The sequence below is a fragment of the Myxine glutinosa genome, unplaced genomic scaffold (genome assembly GCF_964187855.1).
Source record: "Myxine glutinosa unplaced genomic scaffold, kmMyxGlut1.1 SCAFFOLD_2999, whole genome shotgun sequence".
Lineage (NCBI taxonomy): Eukaryota > Metazoa > Chordata > Myxini > Myxiniformes > Myxinidae > Myxine > Myxine glutinosa.
In genome coordinates, this window is record NW_027619092.1 from 1 (window position 1) to 16,883 (window position 16,883).

General features: G+C 45.8%; 1 protein-coding gene across 1 annotated transcript in view; it reads right to left on the minus strand.

Moving 5' to 3' along the window:
- Window positions 1-5,394: 5,394 nt before the first annotated feature.
- The window catches only part of LOC144889351 (ATP-dependent RNA helicase DDX1-like), a gene marked incomplete at its 5' end in the record, with an annotated part of 31,626 nt that continues 20,137 nt past the window's right edge, over window positions 5,395-16,883 (minus strand). The window contains 6 exons of the mRNA XM_078769547.1: window positions 5,395-5,547; window positions 6,276-6,374; window positions 6,614-6,674; window positions 6,861-6,999; window positions 15,795-15,909; window positions 16,044-16,120. Coding sequence (XP_078625673.1) covers window positions 5,395-5,547; window positions 6,276-6,374; window positions 6,614-6,674; window positions 6,861-6,999; window positions 15,795-15,909; window positions 16,044-16,120 — 644 coding nt within the window. The remainder of the gene's footprint in view (window positions 5,548-6,275; window positions 6,375-6,613; window positions 6,675-6,860; window positions 7,000-15,794; window positions 15,910-16,043; window positions 16,121-16,883) is intronic.

Here is a 16,883-nt window from a genome sequence, read left to right on the forward strand (position 1 = left end):
TGGCACTGTTCACCGCCACCCGTCGGGATGACTGGGACGAACATCTCCCTTATTTGCTCATGGCCTACCGAACCAGCCAGCACGGGGCCACCGCATGCAGTCCAGCGTTGCTTATGTATGGGCAGGAGTTACGGGCTCCCGCCGACTTGCTATGCGGTCCCGTGCCAGACACAGTGGTTAACCCGCCGAGGGAGGGGTACGCACGTCACCTAGAGGAAGGCATGGAGCTAGTCCATGCCTTCGCCCGCCGCCAACTCCATCTGGCGGGGGAAAAGATGAAGCGCAGGTACGACCACCGGAGCCAGGGGAGTCAGTACACTCCGGGGATGAAGATTTGGTTCTTCAATCCCCGGAGGAGGAAGGGTAGGTGCCCGAAACTCACCTCTCCCTGGCAAGGCCCGGGGGTCGTCCTGTCGCAAGTCTGTGACGTGGTAGTAAAAATCAAAATGGGGCCACGAGCCCTCCCTCGGATCGTCCACGCCGACCGGATAAGGCCTTACACCGGCGAGCAGGCGCCCCCGTGGATTGCCTCGGCTTTAGATGCCGAGGCGGGACCCAGTACCTCTGAATAAGGGGGGCTTATTAGTGCCAGAGGACTGGGGGATTGATGAGCGATGGGCCCGGTGGGTAAGGGTGGCATCCCTGCCACCCTTCCCATGAGGGGGGCAAATGCGCACTAGCTTATGGGGTTGATGGCAGTGAAAACTAGCCCGGGTGGGTTAGGATATTGATAGGGATCTAGCGAAGATGACATTAGGTGACGTTAAGGTTAGTTAGTGACAAGGATACCTGTAGTGGGGACGCAGGTAGATTAGTGTGGATGATAATGACGAGGGAGCGCAATAGTTTAAAGGGACGACTGGGAAGCGCAAGTTTCAGAGGGGAGTAGTTAGATGAGATGATGCTGTGTGAGAACTGGACAGGTGTGTGGAGCAGTGAGTGTTGTGGATCAGCGCGAATGCACCTGGGGGAGAGAAGGGTGCAGGCGGCACCAAGTATGAGAGCACAGGTGTGCAAGTACAGGTGTGTGGAATATATGGAGCAGAGAATGACTGGTGTGGAGAGAGTTGGAGTAAGTGGTACGGAGTGGTGTGCTGGTGCGAAGGTGTGGATGGGGGAAGAGTGGACCCCCATCACGGATACCCGGGGCGGGTAGTGTAAGTGTTAGGTAGAGGGTACAGGTAAATTGTGGTTGGATATTGGCATCTGTGGTGCGAGTGGAAGAATGATGTTTGGATGGGTGCATTAGTGTTGTGGAAATGGCTGGGCGTGTAGCCTGTTAGTGTGTGTAGTTGGTTTGGGCACTCCACCACTGTGAGGATGTCGGCCAGGTGAGGCCGCAGGTGGGCTCTGGGAGCCGGTAGTTGTGGATGGGGCCCGAGGATCCGGGGGACGGACCCGGGTAGCCCAGTGCCAGAGGGCACCAAGGGGTGACAGAGCCAGGAGAGGGCCTTCCCCAGTTAGTTAGGTTAGGGTGAGGAGCTAGGTAAGCTCGGGTGGCAACTGCAGTGGTGGAGGTGTGCAGGTGGGTAGACCTGCTGGGAGAGCTACACGTCACAGCCCAGAAATTGTGCGAGGGCACCGGGAGATGAATCGGGGGAGTGAGACCCCAAATTGAGAAGCACCACAGTTTGGTCAATGGGAATTGGTTTTTAGAACCCATAGTGTAAGATGGCCAATGGTTTGGCAGGAGAAAGACCCCGGGTAATGTAAAGTTGTTAAAGTCATTTAGGAAATAGTTAGGATTGATGAACCTGTCACACCATACGCAGCCACTTGCCTGAGGTGATGATGATGACTCCACACCTGTGTTCCTTTGTCTTGTGTTGCAGGAAAGGAGAATTGCTGTGTGGATTTGTGAGACGCATCACGACGTGGATGAGACATTGGGGTGATTCCATCTCTCCCTCCTTAGGAGGGACTGATGATGAATTGGTGATGGCAAATTTTGATGTTGAGTTGGAGATGGCAAATTTTGATGAGAGTTGGAAATGGCAAATTTGATTGGTTAGGAGGGAGAGAAGACGAATTTGGTTTATGGGAGGAACGGGGAAGACAGTAGGGACGTTTGTTGATGTGTAAAGTAGATGTTTATGGGTAGTGTTGTGTTTTGTGGATACAGTAAGGGGTAAGGGAGGGGCAATGTAGGTTACCTGGTGGGGGGGGGGGGGGGGGGGCGTACGGTAGGAACGTACCTGTCTCACCTGGTTCCCATGTGCCCCCAGTGTGCATTACCTTATATTGCATGCACTTTTGCGCCCTTACCACCTTGCTCACTTGTCTTTTTTTTGTCTCCCACCTCCGAGGATCTGGCTTTGGGGCAGAGAGAGAGGAGAGAGAGGTGCTGGCTCCGCAGTTGTGGGCCTGTACTTTCGCTGCTTGCTGCCTGGATCGATACACCATATGGACCGCAATTTTTGTGGCCGCCCACCATGGACCGCAGTTCTTTTGCGGCCAAGCACCACCCGTTGATGGACCTCTGGGTCAACGTGGCACCTATGCCATACAGGTGAACCACTTATAGTTGGCCCCCCTGACGGCCACAATTTAGAAATGGACGCGGTTGGCGCCTTTCTTTATTTTTGAAGGAAGCCAGAACACCAAGTGGGCTCCAAGGCAAGACCAGCGGCAGAACATCGGCCGGCTGCGACACCACCGGTGATTATTGAACATTTTATTGGTGCACCGGATGGTGCTGACTGTACATGATGGGGTGGTGCTTTTGGTGCTTGGATGGGGTGCTCTGCATATTATTAAAGGCCGTAGGGCCACAGGGCACTCGTGGGTTGGTGTATCGATGCTGGCATGCGTGCTCTCTCTATGCATAACATCTGCATGTGTTCCTCCAAAAACAGGTCCTGGATCGTAGTGTAAATATCAGTGTAGTCTTGTATAAATGATGCTCCCTACCGGCTGTATGTTTAATTTGAGGATTCTTTCCGCGATTTGGTTATCCTGTGGGTGTGTTTCTGTGAGGAGAAGGGTGCAACGTCGCAGGGGGACATATTTACTCATTTGTGAACATCTGTAAAACTGTCGCACTCAGGGTTGAGTTAATAGTAGAGGGAACTACATCTGAGTGCCACACGAAAGTAAGTAAAAATTTATCGGGTCGGGACGCCCCGAGGTAGAGAAGGGTGCAATGTTGCAGATATGAGATTGGCCTCCATCCATATCCGCTTGTAAATATTCCCCTATTTCCCCAATACTTCCCAACTATCCCCAATCCCCCATTCCCTAGTCCCATTTTCTGTAAACAACACTCTGTAGCCCCGACCTCCCCCTATTTCCCCCATTAAATGTCGCATCCAGGTCCACCGCATCTCACGTAGACAACTATAGGACATCTTGCTAGTTATTCTTAGTCTATGTCAGTCAAGGACTCGTTTCCATTAATTCTGACTCTTCGTTGCACCAGAATGTGATTGTATGGCACCGTTAGAAAGTTTAGGACCTCCCAATACCTCCCCGCAGCTCTTCCTCATGGTACAACAACAACAGCAACAACAACAACAACAACAGCGGCGGCGGCGCGGGGAGTGTGCGTCCTCATTCCGGCTTGGTTAGCCGCCATTGAACATGTGCTCCGACGGGGTTACCACGCAGGGGCTCGCTGTCAGATCCTCGTCAAGGGCGGAGCCCGGTAACCCCCCGCACCCAATAGAAGCGGCGGACCGATTCCATCTGGGGCGGAGCTAACGAGCCGAGGGCGTGTCACTCCCCGCTGAGCATGCGCAGGAAGAGGGAGGTGACGTCAGATGCGCCTCAGCTTGGAGAGAGAAGGACGCCACCTCCGAGCGCTGCGATACCTCCCCGCATCTCTGGACCGGACCGTGTTGATTCTGCCCCTGAGCCAAGGTGCACCTTGTGCTATCGACTGCCTGTCCTTCCTTGCCATCAATCCCTGTGTAAGTCAGTCTTGTCCCGTTTGTCTGTGGTCTGTCGGGGACAAGATAAGACTGTGTCTAAGTGCCCATCTTTTCTGTGCTTTACCTCTTACCGTGTAATCTACCCGTTTCTGCATCACCAATTATATCCTCCTCCGGAGGTCTTGAGAACTGTACCCCTTGTGTCGTTGCATTAATCCCAGCCGTTGTGTCCTTTCCTTCATTGATTTAGCATAGCGCGATTTGGCCAACGTTCGAGTGGAATCGGGCGGGATCGGGTTCTAATCGGGGAGTAACTGTTCGGACGCGGTAATACCAAACCGCTCGGTAAACTAACATCTAAAACCGCGTCTGTAACAATATCAAGGTTTTGGTAGGGGAGGGGTAAGATAAGAGATGGTGGTAAACAGCTGTTTTTAATCCTCCGAATAAACTTTCCCGACATAATTTGCTCCTATGTATATCACAGCTAACGTCTTCCTGTCATGAGCAGAGATAATATAATTTCACCTTCCTTCAATATCTCCGACTCTCACTCCTTAAAAACAACAAACAATTCCGTGTCTTCGATCCTTTCTGCAGAATGAAGACTATATATTTAACTTGAGTGAAGTCGATGGTGTGCCATCACTAATCCCCACGTTTCCCACCTAAAGCCAAGTTGAAAGATGGCATAAAGTTCTACAAGGATTGAAGCAATATCAATTTTTGAGTATAATTTTTTTTTCTTTTCCCATTATCACCCCTGTGACCCTAAGTCCCTACTCCCCTGGAGCATAAACCGAGGGTCAAATCCAAAACAACATTACATATTTCAAGGGTCTCAGATGTTGATTGCATTTACAAAGTTTCATTTTAAAATGTTTAAAAATGTGCCCGTAATTGCATTTTTTGGTATTTGACCCCACCCAGGGGGCAGGGCCAAAAATGATACTGCTTTTGCACCTTCCTTCCATGTGTTGATCATAATTCATAACTAACAAGTTTGGTGCATTTCTGCCCAACCGTTTAGGAGATAGCGCGACGGACGGACAGACACACAGATGCAGCCGATTCCAATATTCCGCCGTTTTTTTTTTCAAAAGCGTGGGGGATAATAATTTAGTCACCAAAAATAATATGTAATAAAAACATTCCCCAGCCTCACCCCTCTACATGATCTCACTCCACCCACCCAACATTTTTTTCCTCTTTCTTCCTATCTACCCCTCTTTCAAATGAACACAATACATTTCCTATCTGTCACAATTACATTTACTCCACATTCCATCCACTTCACCAGTGGACTTAACGTGTAGCCCAATCAAAATATGAAAAATATATTATTTTCTCAGATCTAGCTGAGTATACGTATTTTAATAGAGCCCAAATAGTCAATAGCAATTTCAGTTTATGCTAGCTAAAAATGTGTCCAGTTTATTCTCAATACTCTTCATTTTTATGTTCAACCATTCATGAGAATGAGAAAATAAACTAAAAATACGAATTATAAATTAAATCAGACTTTTCAGTACTCAAAGGCAAGCAATCTGGTTCCAGCGGTTCGACTACTAATATGCTTCACAAGTACCTGCAAACGTTTCCCATCTGATGTGATTTGGGGAATTTTAGCGTGGACACGATGGATAAATTCAGTACAACCTGCTGTTAGCAGTCCATCCTGAATGGTGGGGGGGAGAGAGATGGGGAGGTATGGGGTATTAAACTTCAGTTAAACACTTTACCATGTGAGAAATAAGGAACAGGAGGAACGGTGCAAAAAGAAACAGCAAGAGGCCGAAATTATGGAATGTTATTGACAGAGCACGTAAGCAAAGCAGAAACAAAAAGCAATGTGGCTGCATGCAATAGAGGCAAAACATCCATTAACCTGTAAACACCAACACAGAATGACACTGGTCTTTAGATAAAATTCACATATTTTTGCCATGTAAGTACATTTACTTTGCCATAGAAGTACATGCTTTGTAATTGCATGTACATAGAAATACATGAAGTACATTCGCAAGAGGCGACTGTGTGTCGCAAGAGGCGACTTACAGGGTTGGCAGCAGGAATTTGCAATATTATGCACGAGTATGACCCAAACGAGTATGCAAATGAGCAATATTGTGGGTATTCACATAAGTGGCAAAACCGTTTAGTAAATGTAAAAAAGTTTCAATCCAATTATTTAGAAACAAAATCCAGGTTTAAGAATGGTGTACAAAAGGTATTGCAAAGCATTAGCAAACTTCCACTTGTTTATTTATTTATTTTTACACCAAATCCTTTGCAAAAATATTCCAAATAAAAACAAAATTCCAAGCAAGGCCAACAGACTTGCTCATACAGAATGACAGTATTAAATTTAAGGAACATAAATTGGTCCAGAATAATCTTACTCACCGCTTCATCAAGCACAAAAAAGCGAACTTGTGATAAGGACAATTTTCCTGTCGATATCAAGTCATCGATTCTGCCTGGAGTCCCTACTATGATATGCACCTGAAAAGCACACCGTTCAAATTGATAGGAAGAGAATAAAGCATCCTCGTAGCATTAGCAATTCCAAACTGGTTTAACCCAGCCAAAGACTCATACAATGGGAAATTTAAATCTTGTTGAAATGTCTCGACCTGAAAATACAGAGCAACATTGAGCTTAGCCCAAACAATATTAACAAAATAAAATGAGCATTGCACAAAGTACTATATTTTAGTAATTATAAGGATGAAAAATCTCACCCCATCCTCCAATGCCTGCAACTGATCTTTCGCAGCCACACCACCAATGATCAAGAGCTCCCTAGAACAAGATTTAAACAGCAAGTTGAAAGTGACAGCTTTATCTTTCCTCCCAATAGTTGACCAGGACGAATTACAGAGAAAATAGATGGAACAAGCGAAATTGCAAAAAATAATCAAACAAATGGTACACAGTGTTAGTAAAAGGAGGAAGTAATATAATGTGCCACAACATACTCGTGCGTACTTTATTTTGGGATCCACAACAAACTTCTTGCATTGCCGGATGTTGTTGCAAGTTTGTTCAGCCAACTCCCGAGATGGTTCAATGATCAAAGCGTGTGGGGCATTAATTTGCTTCTTGTCTTGAGTAACCTGGGTGCTTCCTGCACAAGGTGACATTTTAAAATTTAACAATGAAAAAAACCCACAACACAGATCTTAAATAATGAGGAGTGTAATGATAGGTCGACAAGAGATTGTGCACAGTATTTTCTCATGTAACACAGAACTTGTTAGACTATGAACAGTATGCTAGAGTTTACAAGTTCCTCTATGATTGATACATCACACTTAATGTATATGGCAGCATCAATCAGAAGACCTGAGAAATGTTATTGTTTAATTCATTGTAAAAGTTAAATTAAACATCGAGGCAGAATGTCTCAACTCAGTGTTCGCCTCAAAATCTTGTGTCCCAAACCCATCTCTCTCTGTTCCCACCTTACCCAGTCGAACCCAACTGCTCCTGGACTATGTGTCCTTCTCTCCTGACAAGGTGGAGAGGTTTTTGTCAAACCTCGACTCTGATTCTGCAAATGGACCAGACGGCATCAGCCCACAGGTCCTAAAATCCTGCTCTGCCGCTCTATCTCACCCTCTCTCTGTTCTTTTCACACTCTCTTTTGCTCAAGGTCATCTGCCAGCATCTTGGAAATCAGCAATCATTACCGCTTTACACAAAAAGGTGCAAAAACAGATCCTTGCAACTACAGACCAACCAGCCTGCTCCCAATTATCAGCAAAGTCATGGAATCCATCATTGCTTCGGATATCAAATCCTTCCTCTTCTCCAATGGCTTGATCTCCGATCATCAATTTGGATTCAGACAAGGTCATTCTACTCTGGACATGTTGCTTCTGCTGCCTCAACAATGGATGGAGGTCCTCAATGCCAAACAGGAAATCAGAGCTGTCTCCCTTGACATATCACGTGCCTTCAATACGGTTTGGCACCCAGCTCTGCTCACCAAACTCTCCTCCTATGGTTTCCATGGAAATCTCCACTCATGGCTTGCAGACTTCCTCTCTGGTCATAGTCAACATGTGGCCCTGAATGGATTTCTCTCATCGCCCCTTCCTGTTCTGGCTGGAGTTTCCCAAGATAGTGTTCTGGGGCCTGTGCTTTTTCTGGTCTTCATCAACGATCTCCCCGACTCTCTGGAAACCCTCTCTTTCTCTTTGCTGATGACTCCACTGTCTGCTGCTCCATTCCTCATCCATCAGATCGGCAGCCTGGAGCCTCCTCACTCTCCGCAGACCTGGACAAAATTACAGACTGGTCAAACAAGTGGAACATGTCTTTCAATCCTGACAAATCTCACACTCTTACAATGTCTCTCCGAAAAGACCGACTGGAAAACCCTCCCATCTACTTTCTCAACTATCCTCTCCAAGAAGTTCTGTCGCTCAAGCTTTTGGGTCTCACTATCTGCCATGATCTTTCTTGGGAAAACCACATTTCCAAGCTGGCCTCCAAAGCCAGTCGCCGACTGGGCATCCTCCGTCGTGCGAAGTCCTTCCTTGGCACACCTAAGCTCCTCACCACATACAAGGCTTTCATCCGCAGCTCAATGGAATACTGCTCTCCCCTCTGGGCTGGTGCTCCTGCCTCACACCTAGCTCGTCTTCATGCTGTTGAAACCAAAGCATTCAGAATCATTGGAATCTCCCATGATGAAGCTAACTCTAAGGGCCTCTCACTCACTCACCGCAGGCAGGTTGGTGGTCTTTCCGTCTTCTACCGACTCCTCTCTGGCCTTGCCCCCCCAGCTCTCTCTGGGCTCTGTCCTGCAAATATTCCTACAGGTCGTACAAGATCTGCCTGCAACCCTCTTATGGTTAAACTGCCAAAATCAAGACTCTCTGCTCACCTTCACTCCTTCATTCCTCTTTTCTCCCACCTCTGAAACAAACTCCCTCACTCTCTTCAATCCCACTCCACCCTCCAGGTCTTTAAAACAGCTGTTCACCACCATCTCTTATCTTCCCCCATCCAAAACCTTGATCTTTTCTACCCCCGCTAATTTCACCCCAATTCCACTTTTTTGAAATACCAACTTCTGTCCTGGAAGTCCTTGGTGTCCTTGTGTTTTATACTTCTCCCTCCCCCCACCCCTTCCCACGCCTCCTCCCCCCAAGCCCTCTCCCTTCCACACATCTCCCTGCTCTCAAATGTTGTGTTTGTGTGCTTCCCCATCTCTCCCCATATTGTCTTCCGCTCCCTTTTTAAAATATATTTTGTTTGTCTGGTTGATGTGTTTGTGAAGTAAATGTTAGCTCTTTCACGAGCCTCGATTCAGTATCCCCCAAAAAAAAAAAAAAAAAAAAAAAAAATCTAAAACTTTGAACTTTTCTACCCCCGCTAATTCACCCCAGATACACTTTTACGAAATTCCAACTTCTTTCCTGGAAGTCCTTGCAGTGTCCATATGTTTTATACCTCACCCACCTCCCCCCAAGCCCTCTCCCTCCCACAGTTCTCTCGATGTCCCTGCTTTCAAATGTTGTGTTTGTGTCCTTCCTCCTCTCTCCCATCTTGTCTACCGCTCCCCCTATTTTGTGTTTTGTGTGTCGGTTTGTGTTGGTTTGACTTTTTTGTGTGATTAATGTTAGCTCTTTCACGAGCCTCGATCTTGTATCCCACAAAAAAAAAAAGAAGAAAAAAGAAAAGCAGTCTAAACATAATTAAGAGTTCACGGACTGTGTTTTGAGTGTTAATTTTATTTGAAGAAGAAGACGTTTTGGTCGCATATAAACATACATAACCATATACGTTTGCTCTATTATAATAAGATAATATGGATTACTGCTCTCTCTGCTCCCCCAGGTTTTTAAGCACCAGAACAAGCATGGCCTCAAAGGAAATTAGAAATCATTTTCCCTTTGTCATTAAAAGACCCACAACTCTGGATCTGTGAAACTTGGGATGAATAAGGAGGTGCACCCTCCTCACTGTAATACACTATCAATCACCATGATACATACTCATTTGTTTGCAACTTGCTTTAAACAATTCATCAAAGTATTGAAACACCCAAAGAATGTTTAAATAAATTACTTCATAGCTAATAGCTCTCCAAAATATATAGGTAACAGCATTTCCTCTGGTTATGTCACATGCTTCTTTGCTAGCACTTCTGGCTTTGTAGATTTCAACGATGCCTGAAAGATAGGACCTGAAAAGTATGAGCATTGAAAATAGGCAAAGACCACCAAAAATACTCTTTCGGTACCGAGTGGAAACTAACTTTGCATCTGAAAAGTGTCAGGCAATAACTATCTCTTGTGGAGCGAAAACGGCACTTGCAGAGCGAGCACATAGTCTCTCGCCTCACGCGTTCATTCTGAACAAAAATGCCAGGGTTAACTGAACACGCTATTATTATGACCCAATGTTATTATGGCTAATACACCTGTATCATCCATGTATAACCTTATTATGCCACACAGTTTCTTGGCATAGCTATGACGTCATAAATTTAATTCTTTACTCACATCAGGTTGTAGCTCACATTCATGAAGTTTCAGATTTTTCGTATTAAGGATTTAAATTCCACCAATTATGGCTGGGATAGCACTTCACCAATGACATCATCATGATCTCTCCATATACCCCATGGGTGCTCATGACATATGCCAAGTTTCAATTATTAAAGTGGAGCGGTTTCGGAGAAAATGATGTCCAAATCTTTTCATTTGATCCAAAACCGCTGCCATACCGTGTGGTACCTATGATGTCAGACTTATCAACAAAATATTCTCCATGGGGAGGGAGTTCACATTGATCTGACAAAAAGTTGCAGAGGAAAACATTTTAAAAGTGAAAATATAAGGACGCACGGAAGGAAACGCACACACATGCACGTACGCACTCAGACCCATGTGCGCGCGCGCGCACACACACACACACACACACACACACACACACACACACACACACACACACACACACACACACACACACACACACACACAGAACAGAGGCCTTGCAATAGTCTCGCATTCCCTTTGGGACAAGACTAACAATGAACCCAAATGGATGCCCTCAACTCAGCCTCAAAGGTGGATGCCCTCAAATATCAGAAACACCATCCTCGAGTACACAGTAGTGTAATCATTATGTGGTTTAACCTTGACCTGAGCTCCTCACCACATACAAGGCTCTTAGCTGGACGAGCCACATCAACACTGTTTGCAAGAGCAGAACTAATGGAATACTGCTCTCCCCTCTGGGCTGTCACCCCTGCCTCACACCTTCCTCAGCATGATGCTGTGGAGAACAAGGCCTTCAATATCATTGGTATCTCCCGTGATAAAGTTGGGTCCATGGGCCTATCATTTTCACATCGCAGACAGGCCGGTGGTCTCTCTATCTTCTTCGACCTCCTTTCTTGTCTTGCACCCTATGTCCCCTCGGTGCTATGTCACACTTCCCCCCTCAATCCCCCCCAATCCCCCCTCCCCTCATGTTTCTGCAGGGCGCATGCTGTCCACCAGCAACCCTAAACCTCTTCTGGTGAAACTCCCAAAATCTAGACTCACTGCTGACCTCCACTAATTTGTTCTTCTTTTTCTCCACCGGCAGAACCAACTTGCACATTCTCTTCAATCTCATTTTCCCTCCAGGTCTTCAAAACAGATGTTCATCATTGCAATCTCAGATCATCCCTCATTTAAACCCATGATCTTTTCTACCGCCATTTTTCTACCGCCTCCACTTCCCCCCAAATTTCCATTTTTTTCTCCCCTGAGAGTCTACTTCAGTATCCATGATATCCACCCCATGCATCCTTCCCTACCCCTAATCCTTCCTTACCTAGTTGTCCGTCTCAGTCTATTTTCTCCCTCGGTCCGGCTGTTGCCATTTCCCTCTTCTCTTTCTGCTGTTCTTTTTGTTCTGTTGTGTTCTGATCCATTCTGTTGTCTATCTCTTCCACGAGCCTTGACTATGTACACAATAAATAGCCCCCTCTGCTCCCTGCCCCAAGTCAGCTGACGGTCATCTCTTGAGGTTATAGCTCAGACCTCTGTCGATTTGAAGGAACCAACCCCCCAAGGAACTCCCTGATCTGAAATCGAAAAATCTAAGACAGAGTGATTCTGTGGACCATCGAGTAAAAGGGCTGTATCGGGTTTCAGAGCAATCGGTTGGTAAATAAGACATGAGTAGGGATTTTAATATTCAAGGGGGTAACCCTCCTGACCCCCAGTAGCCCCCATGATCAACAACAACAACAACAACAGGCATTTTAAGGCCATTTTCCCTGCAAGAGCGGGGGTTAGCCTTGCGGTCCCCATGACAATGTTCTCCATTTTGCCCTATTTTCTGCATCTCCCCTTGTTAACCCCCTTCCCCGCATTTCTTCTTTGACCATCTTTAGCCAAGTCTTTCTCGGTCTTCCCCGTCCTCTACTTCCTTCTACATTCATTTCCATCACTCTTTTGAACCAGTAACTTTCATCCTTCCTCAACACATGACCAAACCATCTCAACCTGTTTCTCTTCACAGCATCAAACACAGGCTCTATTCCCATCATCTTTCGCAATTCATCATTTGTCTTCCTCTCTCTCAACGATACTCCACATATCCACTGAACCATTCGCATTTCCACCCTTTCCAGCCTTCGTTGCTGCTCTACGTGCATTACCCATGTCTCACTCCCATAAATCATAACACTTCTCACACATGTAGCATACACCTTTCCCTTCAGCTTCAATGACACTCCCCTCCTCGTCAGCACGCCACTCAGTTCCCGAAACTTCTTCCATGCACACCTCACACGAGCAACCGTTGCCGAGTCTGATCCACCTTCTCCATTCAGCATGTCTCCAAGGTAACAAAATGTTTTCACACCTTCCAGCTTCACGCCATCTCCAAGATCCAACTCAACATTTCCTCCATCTGCAGCTCCCTCTGTGCACACCTTACACTTGAATGTAGCTGCCACACTGGTTAATGACCCTCTCAAACCACTACATTTTTGATGAACCCACTCAGCGCACATTGTACATTGAATGGAATTCACTCCGACACCCTTCCTGCACACAGCACACGTCCACTTCCCAGTTCTTTCCACCTCACCACATGCTTTACCACTTGCCATCACCTTCGTATTTCCGATATTCACCTTCAGACCTTTTGTCTCCATACATTCCTTCCACTTGTTCATCTTCTCCTTCAGTCCATCCATACTTTCTGCAATCAACACCAGATCAACTGCATACAACAACTCCCACGGTAAACCCTCCTTTACGTTCTGAGCCAGCACCTCCATCACAGCTACAAATAGTGGTGGACTTAGTACCGACCCCTGATGCACTCCCACCTTCACATCAAACTCACCACTGTTCCCGTCCTTCGTCCTTACAGCTGTGTGCGCTCTTTTGTACATTGGCCATCACTACTCTGATCAACCATTCCTCCACTCCTAGCTTCCTCAATGCCCATGTCACTACTTCACGTGGAACCCTATCGAATGCTTTCTCCAGATCAACAAACCCAAGAAACAACTTCTTCCTCTTCTCCATATACTTCTCCTGTAACTGCCTCACAATAAAAAGCGTGTCTGTCATTCCTCTTCCTGGCATAAATCCAAACTGCATTTTGTCAATCTTCACTTTCTTCCTTATCCTCCTCTCCAACACCCTTTCCAATACCTTCATTCCATGCTCCAATAACTTTATCGCTCGATACGAGCCACAGTCCAGAGGGTCACCTTTTCCCTTGTATAGAGGGACGAGGGTACTCAGTTCCCAATCCACTGGAATGCGGCCTTCTTTCACCACCAGATTGCAGATCTCTGTCATTCTCTTCACACCCCAATTTCCCGCTGCCTTCAACTTATCTCCCACAACTCCCGTCGGCCCTCCCGCTTTTCTCCTCTTCATAGCTTTTATCGCTTCCTCAACTTCCTTCTCGGTTATCTTCTCTGCCGGTCCTAAAACTGGGTTACTCTCTATGTTGCCATCCCATTCATTCTCTGCATTCAACAGTATTTCCATATATCTCTTCCATCTTCCTTTAATTCCATCTGGGTCCACAACGATTTGTCCCACTTCATCCTTCAAGCAACTCACCCCCATCACATCACACCTCTCTTTCGCTATCTGCTTTGCAATCCTGAATACCGCTCTCTGACCCTCTTCCGAATCCAAGCGTTCTCCGAACATTTTCCTACATGCCTCCTGTGCCTTTGCTACCTCTTTCTTTGCAGCCTTCTTGGCTGCTTTATAACTTTCATGCTCTGCCTTTTCTGCCCCCATACCCTTCGCCTTCTGCCACTCCTTGAACTTCTTCCTCTTCTCGTCAATCTCCTTTCCAACTTCATCATCCCACCACCATGTTTCCGAGTGCCTCGGTGGTCCTTTTGTCCATCCACATACCTCACCAACAGCTCCCAACAGACTATCTTTCATTGACATCCAACCACGTTCAAGCTCAACCACATCATCCTCTACCCTACTCAGCCTCTCTTTTAATGCCTCCCTTACTGTCACCTCTTTTAACCTCCACACCTTCATTCTCGGTTGGTACTTCACCCGCCGAGCTCTCCTCGCACCTTTCACCCTTATGTCGCAGACAACCAAGTGGTGCTGTGAAACAGCCTCCTCCCCCGGGATCACCTTTGTGTCCTGGAGGTGCCCCCTATCTCGCCTACGCACCAGCAGGTAGTCAACGGTTGTCGTCGACCCACCTGACGTGTATGTAACAAGCTTATTATCCTCTTTCTGGAACTGAGTATTACAAATCAACAAATCAACTCCATCAGCAAACTCCAAAATCCTTTCACCTCATGATCACCCCCATGATCAGAAATCCAAAAAATCGAAGCCTAAGCGATTGTGTGGGCCATCTAGTTGAAGGCCACTTTCGGGTAGGGATCCAAAGTTTGGGGGTTAACCCACACCTGGTAGACCCCATGATCCAAAATCGAAGGCCGAGAGATTGTGCGGGATACTCTCATGTATCCATGTGTCACGTTTCAGAACAATCCAAAAATCCAAATCCAGAACAACCCAAAGGTGGGTGAAAATGGAGGCATAGCAAAAAGAGCAAAAATTTAATGGATGGGCCATACAGATAACCGGACGGACATCACGACCCATTTTATAAGTTCATCTCTTCAAAAATGGAGAGGAAATTACCTGTAAAAAAGGACAAATTTGGACACTTCCTGACTATTAGAAACCTCCCATACCCTCAACACCTCCCAGATCAACGTTCATTCTATCTCATTTGAAATATGTAGCTGCGGTGTGTATGATGTACAAGATGCATTGCAGCAACATACCATTCCTGCTCCAAATACTCCCACCCAACCCCACTATTTGCATCAGCAAGAGCTGGAAGAGTGGCATCATGCTGGGATCACACCATCTTCAAGTCCCATTACATAACATCACGACTTGAATGGATAATTGCTGTTTCTTCACTCGAGCTAGTTCTAAATCCTGGAATGCCCTTGCACATAACATCACAGGTGAACCATTACAAGAGCATTTGCTGCAGTTTTAAGACAAGGCTATCACCATCTTAAGCAGCAACACCCACATAACCAGAAATATTTTTGTTGATGTCAACAAATCACACTGCAGACATTTAAAACGGCTGTAGCTACTGATGTAAGAGGAAAAAGATTTCCATTACATTTGAGGGAACCCATTCACCATTTTATTTTCTGAATAATTATTGTGCCTGTGATAAAATAACCATGCAGCCTTGTTTTGACCTTTGTAAGGGTGAGCATTTGACTGCTTTCAGTAATAATTTCCGATATTCAACACTTGAATAAAAAGAAAGAGCAGCTGCATACCTTCACGCTTCAAAACAGATTTTTCCCAGGGCTACATTATAATTTAAATTTTGCGTATTGCAAGTGGGGAAATTGCAGGAGCTTGCCTCGGTAATCAGAGGTCACCATATGTGCTGCAAGCGCCTTGTTCAATGCCAAAAATCCATCTTCTGGGGGATGCAGTAAGTCACTGTCCCCAAAGTTGAACTCCAATTCAGCATTCTGAAGGAGAAAAAAAAATGTGTCAAAATAGTAACATCACCTTGAAACAGACAAAGCTTTCACCCATGACTGAAATATAGAGAAAATTTCATTTATTTCAAAAAAGGCCACGTACCTACAGTGTAGACACTCACCTTAAGCACACAGGCTGCAAACATGGGACCACTCCTCATTTGTGCTGGAATTTCAAAAGCAACTCCAAGGTCAATACCTGTAGGATAAGGAAAAAGGATTAATCCCTTCAAGACCAGTCAACGCGAATAAGCCACAGTGTGTGCCAATCTAAAAAAAAACAGCAGGTGGTAGAGCGCACACCTCCGCCAGGCTGAAAAGGTTACATTTTGCATCCTACTGATAGGCCGGATCTGCATTCGAATCTGAACCAAAATCCAAGGATCCTGGGTTCGAATCCCGGTCGATTGCTGAATTAACGCCAGGGGGGTTGACTCAGCCTGTCATCCTTCCGAGGTCGGCTAATTGAGTACCATTTCACTGGTAATTCCCTGTTTGTCGTTAAATGTGGCAAAAAGGGTTGGCGTCAGGAAGGGCATCCGGCCGTAAAACATTGCTTCAAAAAGGGGACCGAAAAACAACAACAACCACGCTTCCCAAAAAAGGCCAACCCCCGCTTTGCGGGGGAAAATGGCCTCTAAAGGTGGTTTTTATTTACATTTTGTCGTCCATTGTATAATTTAAATAAACATAAATGCAAATTTCGCATGTGGAAAAAGTAAGTACACCCCATGAAATGTTTTTTATCTTTTAACATATGTGGACATATCAATATTTGATCTTCATATAAACAGTATCTATAGATAAAGGTGATCTAATTGAACAAAAAACAATTTAATATTGACTTTGCAATAATTTATTCAACAAAAAATTAACAGAGATGCCATTTCCTTCGGTGGAAAAAGTAAGTACACCCTTGGCTCCAATAGGTGGTATTGCCCCCTTTGGCAGAAACAACCTCA